This window comes from Pieris rapae, chromosome 6 (genome assembly GCF_905147795.1).
Source record: "Pieris rapae chromosome 6, ilPieRapa1.1, whole genome shotgun sequence".
NCBI classification, from domain to species: Eukaryota; Metazoa; Arthropoda; class Insecta; order Lepidoptera; family Pieridae; genus Pieris; species Pieris rapae.
In genome coordinates, this window is record NC_059514.1 from 8998070 (window position 1) to 9007415 (window position 9346).

The 9346-nt window shown below is 31.9% G+C and overlaps 1 protein-coding gene across 1 annotated transcript; it reads right to left on the bottom strand.

Annotated features, from left to right (window-relative positions):
* Positions 1–1220: 1220 nt before the first annotated feature.
* On the bottom strand, positions 1221–9346 carry LOC110992930 (nuclear RNA export factor 1). The gene is made up of 10 exons (XM_022258932.2): positions 9061–9346; positions 8245–8838; positions 7636–7826; positions 7191–7300; positions 5771–5807; positions 4979–5229; positions 3949–4117; positions 2979–3143; positions 2598–2797; positions 1221–2096 (listed from the first exon to the last, which is right to left on the bottom strand). The coding sequence occupies exons 1-10, from the start codon at positions 9122–9124 to the stop codon at positions 1997–1999; spliced, it is 1881 nt and encodes a 626-aa protein (XP_022114624.2). The 5' UTR covers positions 9125–9346; the 3' UTR covers positions 1221–1996.

Genomic DNA, 9346 nt, shown 5'->3' on the forward strand with positions numbered 1-9346 from the left:
TAATAATATCCCAGAGGCTCTTTTATCTCTGATTTTTAATAAAATTAGAAATGTATTAAAGAAAAGCTGTGTAACAAGGCTTACTATAAAGTTAGTGATTACCTAGTTAATTAAAGGTCCTGGGACTAGTGCTATAGCCTAGCACTAAGCCTTCTAATTAATTTGCTATATCTAGTTTAAGTGTTGAGTTGCTTTTTTAAGAGTATCGAGAGTTTTTTACGCCAACTTTTTCTCTCGGCCTACACCCTCTTCTTTGCAGATGAGTAGGGATGCCTACAGGTTCAAATTTAATGTCGTCGAATAAGTGATACCTGTCTATCTTATGTTTCATAATAAACATATTGTATTTTGTTTTTTATTTTAATTTTAAACAACAGTTATTTGAAGTTGCATATTTGTTACAATTGGCTTACGGAATTAATAGAAGTGGAAGGGTTCTTCTCTTGGGCTTTGTATTTTTTTTATGTAAGGAGGGAAATCTGTTAATTTTTATATATAAGTAGGTATATGTAAATTCAACAGATATTGAATGAGATAGGAGCCATGCAGGTAAATTATTAGACTATAGCACTGTTAAATAAGTTCAGAAAGATGATAATAATTTTTAATATAAAATATTAAGACATGACCTAGTTTATACAAGATAAGGCAGAGGTATGTCAACAATAATACTGTTTATACAAGGCACACTGAAAACATTAAGAAAATCTCGTAGACTATTTTGTTTCGGGTGCAATCTTAAAAGGATTTTGAAACATTGAAAGCTTTATTAGGCACGATCTTAGAGCGCCTCAAAGGTTTCTATTAAAAAAAATAGAGTCAGCGCCATCTATGTTACAATAATAAAACTGATTTCAACAGTTACAGAATTTTGATTAAGTACATAATTTACATTCTACAAATATTTAATTAATGGCTATAATTAGTAGCTTGATCACTGCATTACTTATTTAAGACTACATTTAATTAAGGTTATGAAACAACTTAATGTGCCCGTTGGGATTGGTTTGATCCAAATACTATATAGAAAATTTTGGTTTTTTCATAAGTATCTTCTAAAGGTATTTTTGGTTAAGGCTTGTCTACCAATGTATCATGGAACCGCAATTTTGGTATTCGTGACGGCATATCCGCAATGATTGCCTAACTTTTAAGGTTAAGCGATAAAAATTGGAGATATCAATAAACTATCTTGATTTTTTTAATAATAAAACACTGGATTTGTATAAAAAATTTATTCATATATCTAGTTTCTATGCATCCCCAATAAACCAGCACTTAGGCAGGCTTCCAAACACACAGCCGAGTAAAACGATCGCCAAATTTGGTTTAAAATTATGCAGCTAGCCCACATAGACCATCTAAGGGGTTCCGCCACATTCAACGGGGTCTCAAACCCCTAACCATAACCCACTCGGGGTACATAAGGCACCATAAAACTGGCCGATAGAGGTCGCCAAAGCCCAATGTGCTGTTATTTTCCCAAATCAACTTTTCACATTCTCTTCTAATTTTTTTTTAAATGTAGGGACAGAAATAACACTTTAAATTAAAGTTATTGGATTTCGAAGTACGAAATTTTAAATATAGCTATACAAAATTAAAGTACAAGATACAGTAAATGTAGTGATAATTAACAATAATTCTTGAAATTATTACAATAGACAAATACTGTAACGTCCCAATCTTGTCGAAACAGGTTTCCATTGAATTGGAAGATTTGGACGTTGCAATATTAATTCCATTAGACATTTCATAATTTTGAAATACAAACCTAAATATCTATACATATAAAAACAAAACGAAGAGAACAATATTGTTTAAAGTGGTCGGTTTTAAACTGTAAACAATTAAAATTAATACAACATGTAACTGAAAACAAAGGAAATATCACCATATTCCATAGGTTTGCAGTTCACTAGAATATGCTTAACATATTTCTTGAATGCAAATAAACTTACATAAGAAAACATTATATCTAAAATAGTGTCTATAATCACTTCACAAAGGCTTCTTGGGGTATTTTTCCTTCAGATTGCAGTTGGTTAAAAATAAATAATGCCCGCTGATAATCCCAACCCGTTTCTTGAAGACAACTGTCAAAAATACTCTTAAATTAGTAAAGAATAACACTAGCTTGTACGAAGTAGGGAAAAATTTAATAAAATATTTTTTTGCAGATTTATAAGTAGTATTAATTAAACAGGCTCTTAAATAATTTTTCAAATTGGTCGCTGAAGTTTTATAATTATTTAAAATATTGAATCATCAACAAACTGTTATACATTTTGGCGATGTTTTGATATTGTTGTGAATGTTTGTCCATGTTTTGATAAAAAAAACTATTCAATGCTAATAGTTTTCATAATAATAGTTAATTAATGATTTTGAGAAAATATTTGAAAAACTTGCTTTTGCCTTGTTTGTATTTTTTAAGGACTCAATGCTAAAAACGTGACTCTGAAATAACCAAATGATTGGTTTAGGGCTTAAAATTTTTAGAAGACAATTTGGAGTAACATTTTTTATAGAATCTGTAGTGAGCTGCAGTTACGACTCGTATTTCAAATATAATATATATAATTATATTTACTTACTTTATACTCCAATGTTCGTTCATGCCAGTCTGTTGGCTGAGCATGTTCAGCATCATCTTCTGTGTCTCTTCTTGCGAAGTACCGGCAACGGGTTGCGCTGCTGGCGTCACAGCGGGAATAGCGGGAACAGCGGAAACAGCGGGAGTTGGAGTTGGAGCAGGGACTGAAGCTGGTGTTGATGTTGAAAACGCTTTGTCTTCCTAATATAAATCAAATGGGTTTTTTAAAATACAATAATATTTCATATATCACCTCTACTTAATAAACTTGATTTTTGGTATATATTTACCGAAAATTATACTTTCACAATGTCTAATAAAGTTTCAACAAAAAGCGTTAAAATTCTAATGTGATTTATAAATACAAGAAAAATCTACCAACCTGCTCTTTAGTAGTATTTGTTATGAAATACATATCATTAAGTATACAGAATCCACCCGAATTATTCGGAACTATCACAAATGTCCGATGGAAGGATCGGAGAGGTGTTCCCGTCGTCATTATTTCTCTGAATACTCCATTCATTGTTAGTACTACCATGTTCGGCTGGAAAAAAATTTTACTATATTACACACAATTTATAATGTCAACTTAAAACTTTTTACAGTTATCTGAATGTGCTAAGTAAAACAAATAAAAGAGTAATTAATATCAACTGAAGTTTGAGTGACGATATTTTTAATTTATTATAAGTAAATTGCAATGTTCCATGTTCTGTGAAGAGGCTACCAATAGACAGAAGATACATTACAAGTTAGACATACATTATTTGAATGTCTTAGCTTACAGAAAATTATTTTTCCATAACAATTAATAAGAGTTGCCTGGAAGAGATCGCTTGTTAGCGATTGCATCCCTTGTAATTTTTATGTATTGTGTTATTAGTTTTTCTTTGTAACGAAGTGTGAATAAATATAATCAATAAATAATAAAAACAAAATATTTTGTGTAATTAGACTGATTAAATGAAATTTTTGAATCTCAATACACAAAATCCAGTGGCGCTACAACCCTATTCAAGTTTTGGCCTTAGATTACATTGATTTTTTTAGGTTGAATGAAAGAATGAAATTGTTTATTTGCTATGATAGTGGTACAATTAGATACAATAATTATAAAAACCCACCACATAATATAAATAGGCATGCAAATATCATATTAATTTTATAATCTCATATATCAAACATTAACATAGTTTAGTTATTTAGAATTATAATCTAGATACTCGCCCATGCTATAAAAGCACTTTGCCTTTAAAAATTAAATTTGAGCAACATTCTGTAATGCAATGTTTTCTTTCACCGGAGCAATGGAAAAAGGTTAAATATGGCATAAATCTCAATATACTCACATTAAATATAACTAAATCAACAGCAAAACCCATCAAATCATGCGAGGTCTTTGGTAACTCAGAGAGCAGCGATACAACTTGCAATTTGCCTGTTTTGAGGTATCTTCGTCTGTGATCTCTGTCTGTTATTCTCATAAGATTACGACTGTTCACCATGTATGTGTTGAGCCTAGAAAATAAATACGGTTGAGGGTTAAGACATTTTAAATTTCATGTTTCTTATGCGTAACAAAATCACTCTAACTTTTAACTGAAGTAGTACTTCTTCTCTTTCTGCTGTTTCCACTCAGAAAGAAACTGATTTTTAGAGATAAACAGAGTTTGCTGTTACATATAAGACAAAACAACTAAAATGGAAATGGGCTGGACATTCCTTCAGTTTAGCAGATAAACGGAAGAAAATTGTAACACAATGGCAAGCAAGAGGCCAAAAAAAAACAGAGGTTGGCAATTTTAGGTGGTCTGATGAAATGGCTGGAAAGACTAAGACCTAGACAAGATTGGACGACAAATTGAGAACCCTTTACCCATAGGCACACATAATCAGTTATCGTAACTATAATGTATATGCTTTTGATATAAGCCTATAAATAATATTGGTAGAGGAAAAATGTTGTCCTCCGAGCTGATGCAATTATCCTTGACCAGTCTAAGTACTGACAGGCCTAACTACACCAGTGTCCAAGATCGAGAAGTATATATGCGTAGCAATCGGAATATCTTTGTAAATATTATTTACAAACATTTAAAAATAAGTCATCTGTAGAAACCAACTTTTCTTGAAAAAAGAATATATTTTTATGTAACTAAAATAATGAAAGTTTGAAATTTGTTTACTTAATTTAAAGTTCATACATTCTATCTCATTTTCTCCCACGATTCGCTTCCGGTTTGAAATCACGATTCTAAAGTCTTACTTCTGCTTGATTTTGGGTATGACGTCATCATAGTGATTTGTAGCCACATTGTAGGTGTCGCAAGTTAATTTAAAAAAAAATCCCAAATTTATGTAGCCATGTTAGTCACTTACTTATTAGTCGAATTACTGCTCCGGCTGTCCGTGGTCAAATAACTGGCTGCAAGCGAACAAGTCGCCGATTCATGGTAAGCATCGAGTAATGGCTGTCGCGATTCTGAATCATATATCGCAAAATATTGCTTTAGGAATTCTTTGATGAGCTCTTGGCCATTCGGGTCAACAAGGAATGATTGTTGTGCTGGTGGCAGTGATACGTCGTCCGGTATGTCGAAACCAATTGGTGGTGGGAGTTCATCGCCGTCCTATAATTTAGATTAAGCGCTTTTATATCTTATAAGAAAGTAATATTTGTAACCATATTGATTAATTATGGCACAATAAAGGGTAGTCTGAAAGTCCGAGAGGCCATGACGACGTCCGCGTCAAGCTTAGTAGGCTGTAAATTACTGTCGGAATAATCCGGTATTGCGGTATCCCATAAATATGGAGGATTTTTAATTTACGCAATAAACCTTGCTTGCAAATCTCAAATATCTTTTGCTTAGAAAACGAACGCGCATGTGTTTCGTGGCAGTTGGTAGGGCACCGAATGAGTGAGACATAACTTGATCGTATACGTTTATTTGGCGACGTCGCCAGCGTACACGTATTCCAGAAATCGTTCCCTGGCTGCGCTTCCAAATTGGCGTCACTGCCAAGTGAGGTAACTGCCATTCATATCAATATAAATTGTTTGGATACGAAGGCAGCGACGTCGCCATGGCGTCTCGGTGAGATAGTGGCCTATGTAACGCATAACATGTCATATCTATATTATTATATTTATACTTTGCCATAACTTACCAATCGCGTCAGCTTCGGAAACTTTCGCCGGACCTCACTGAAGATAACAAACATGGCAATACTAATTACCTCTGAAACTCTCACAAATATAATATTGATGCAATTAATGCAAAGTTAATATTGAACGTTGCAATATTAACATATTTTCGTATGTATGTGTATATTTAATAAATTAATAGAAACTAGATTAAACAGATAACGAAGATATGTTAATAGTTAAGGAATGATGAACAATATCTTGTCAACAAAACTTCTATGGATTTCTCGCAAACATGAAAATGTAAAAAATACACAGATTTAAAAATTACATAATAAACCTGTTTACGTATTATAAAAACATTTTCATACGTTTTTGAGCTACCAAATAGAAACTTTGGACGAGTTCAATGATTTATATATTCAAGAAATAGAATTCATCATTCGAGAAGCAAAGTTTTAATTAACTATGCAAAAATATTTTTTCATTTGCTTCAATCAAATTTCATTCAAATTTAAGATTGTTAAGCTTATTAAGAACAATGTATGGCCAAGAGATAGCAATTGTTTTAAGCCCTTCTCTAGTCCAATTTGAGTATACTCAAAAACCACCCAAAAGACTTCCATAAAGTATGCAATAAATAGAAGTGTCCTAAAATAATACCATCTCTTAAACTAAAACACAGACATTAGAGTTGACATAACTGACACTTGATTGAAACATTTGACAGTACAATATTATTAGGACTTGAGAAGGAATTGATTCCCCCTAAAGTACAATGTTTAAAGTTTAAACATTGTACTTTAGGGGGAATAATTGAAATGCTGTTGCTTTAAACTTTAAAGCAACCTCATTTTTAATTTGAGTTAAGTATATATAAGTGTTATTAATACAGACTTTGATGGAATAATTGTAGTGTTCTTTAACATTCATTTTGGTTTAACTGAAATGTCATATAATATACCACATATTGGTACATATATTTATATATATAATTAATATATGCATATCATGCTTTAATCATATTTCCAGTGTTGTATTGTAAACCACACTAAAGCGGATTTTTTTGGTAGTGTATAGTCACACAATTTTCAAAAATGCTGATAGAATGTGTCCAAGTATCCAACCACAATACCAGATGTACAAAATGCAAATTATCTACAGAAAAATATTTTCTAAAAAATATCTTGTAGTTGTTACAGCTGTTAATTGGAGAACAGACTACAGAAATGTGAAAAAATGGAGTAATCATCATCATCTCAATCATCTCCTCTTGATAAATTTCTACAGATTTAGCAGGTAGTAATCAAAAATGCATTACACAAAGTACATTTTTAAGCTTAGTTTGACCTTGACTTTTGAGCTTTGTAGCAGTCCTTACTAGCCAGCACAAAGAAAAGTAAAATGAAATTTTACTTGTAAAATGCACCGTTTCATTATTACCTTTTGTAGGTTTCATTATCATTGAACCTGTTCACAAGGGGGTTCCCTTTAAGATAAAGTTCAACTAGCGGAAGAGCCTTTAACGCTTCTAGTGGAGCCACTGATGGTATCTGAAATTCAAGTAAATCATAGTCAAATACATACTTTAAGGGTTTTCTTTATGTTTTAGCATTAAAAAATGTATAAACTTTAATTTTTAACATTTTACCATCAATACAAAAATAATATATGTATGTAGCTGATACTAATTCAGACACAACAATTAAATTATTGAAGGGAATGAAATGACTTTCCTGTTATGAAAAAAAATAAAAAACAACAATATATAAATATTTTCATAATATTGTATAGTGAGTTTTAGCAATTTAAAAATTGGATTATATTATATTGGGCAAAGTAGTGCGGGTATAAAAACTTATTTTCATATTTCCACAAAAACACTTACCCGATTGTCACCCATATATAAAATTTTCAAATTCTTAAATTTTGTGGCTAATATCTTTAAATGTTCAAGTCCATGTAGCTTATTATCATTTAAATTTAAAGCTTCCAAATCTGGTATATTTTCTGCAATTATATCCACAGCAGCCAACATAATGATTGGACGAAAAAGTGCACAGAATACATCCACAAGATCTGAAATATATATGTACTGTCTGTAACCAATTTTCTAACATAATGGTAACAAATACATGGAATTGTAATCAAAACCCTATGGACAACAAAAAGGTGCAAAGCCATAAATCAATCAATCAGCTTTTTTTTATTTTTCTCCAATGCGAAGCTGCTCAAACATTAGGACAAATAAAAAAAGTAAACATATGTGTAACATCACCACAATATCACTCAATACATTCACCTGTCACATTGAAATGACCATAGAATTCATTTGACTGGATTCAAGAAACCATTGCACAATAATACATTACTAAAACATGTATTAACATGTTAACTTAAGACAAAAGTACAACTAATTTTTTACCTGAATAACTTTATGAGACTGTGTACACAAAAATATATTTGTATGTATTTATTATATTATTAATATTCTTACCAGGATCTGCATGGAATTTTGTTAAATCCAGAGCCTTTGTTGTAGGGTTATAGCGTTTAGCCATAGCCAACTTCATTTTTTCTTTCATATCATCTGTAATGTTAATTCTGGGTACTGCATTGCGAACAATAACCACCAACTTGAAACCATTAGGCATTGTTATCTTTCGATCTGCATGAAATAACTTTTCAGCAACCTTCACATCATCCACATAGAATATTGCCGAGTTTCCTTCAATCTTGAAGTAGTGTGGTATAAACACTTCTGGTGATATGTGACTTAGCAGAGCTTTTAATATGACATCCTTTTCATGCTTAGCTCCATAGGGTATTGTTATCTGGTACCATGGCAGAACTCCTGTTATGAATTTCTTTTTGTGATGGGATGGCCGTGGCGGTGGCGACCCAAGTCGACCTCCCCGACCTCTATAAGCACCTCTTCTATTTTGTGCAATACCAGATGCTCCCATATCAACATCATCATCAAAAAGTATTTTTGCATCATTCCAATTTTTAAACTTGTTGTTTTTTCCTTTGTTCTGATTTTGTTTGAACATAACTCGCCTTCCAGTATGGTGAATGCGGTCGTCATGTTCTAAAAAATATTTAAATATTAACTACTAAATGTAGGCCTTACAGAAAACTTTAAAGGTCTTAACGTCCTTTAGTTAAATCCTAACTACTACTTTACCTAACACTGATAACAAGGAAAAAGAGTAGTTTCCTGTAACGTCACAACAATGGCGTGCCCAGCAGTTACTTGTGTGGGCTTTACATTAGTAAAGAATCGGCAAATACTAATAATTATAAAACTTACCGAAGCAATTAGGAGCACCGTTTTTCCAATTATTTCTTGGTCTTCCTCCTCCACGTTTAGGCATGGTCGTTGTTTTATTTGCAATCTTTCAAGATGACATTTAACAAAAATTGTCTTTAGTAAATGCGAATTAATATATTATTAAGTTTCTTAGTGTTACTTTAATTGTCTTCGATAAACTTTTAAAAAGTATGGTGTGGTACTTGTTAAAAGCACGCTTTCAGTCTTTTTCATTACAGAGATGTGAAAGTGCGTCACTAGTCACTACTGGTTACACCACAGCATT